Source organism: Protobothrops mucrosquamatus, unplaced genomic scaffold (assembly GCF_001527695.2).
Source record: "Protobothrops mucrosquamatus isolate PMUCROS unplaced genomic scaffold, P.Mucros_1.0 scaffold3455, whole genome shotgun sequence".
Classification (NCBI taxonomy): Eukaryota; Metazoa; Chordata; class Lepidosauria; order Squamata; family Viperidae; genus Protobothrops; species Protobothrops mucrosquamatus.
Genome location: NW_015389433.1, coordinates 114,467 through 114,970, shown reverse-complemented (window position 1 = coordinate 114,970; position 504 = coordinate 114,467). Strand labels below are relative to the sequence as shown.

At 34.3% G+C, this 504-nt stretch overlaps 1 protein-coding gene across 1 annotated transcript in view; it reads left to right on the top strand.

Moving 5' to 3' along the window:
• LOC107297676 (transmembrane protein 62-like) overlaps positions 1–504 on the top strand; it is a gene marked incomplete in the record, with an annotated part of 20,310 nt that extends 19,806 nt beyond the window's left edge. Inside the window, 1 exon segment of the mRNA XM_029286368.1 lies at positions 1–504. Within this exon segment, the coding sequence (XP_029142201.1) occupies positions 1–99 (99 nt within the window).

Sequence of the window (504 nt, the reverse complement as noted above, 5' to 3'; positions counted from 1 at the left end):
GTTGTACTAAGCTCCTTCCTGGTTTACAGAATTTGGGCAATGGAATCTATTGTGCTGAGAACCTTTATTGTAGATATGAAGAACTACCAAGCTTCCTAATGCTTCCTTTTTTTCAGGAACTTGAAGTATACATTCACTTAAACTGTTAAGTGGCAAAGCTGTGAACTAATTCCGGTTTGTATGTCTTACGTTCTGGTTGCATAGACAATTGATTATGAAGGTTCAGGATTGCCATGAAACCCTTTCTGTGCTGCTCTGTAATAAAACTGTTAGAAAAAAGTGACACTATTTGCCTCAGGAACCACTTTCTTATTATATTTATATTAATAGTCAATGGTTTTGACCACATACTGTTTTAACGCTAAACAAAATTTATGAATGAACAATTGTAATGTTTGGTTATTGTTTCTATTTTGTGTGTTTATGAGATGATTTACCTAAACATGAGATATTTGCACTTTGCTGAACAGTAACTTACTCAGCCCTAATAGAAGGCCTGTTGAT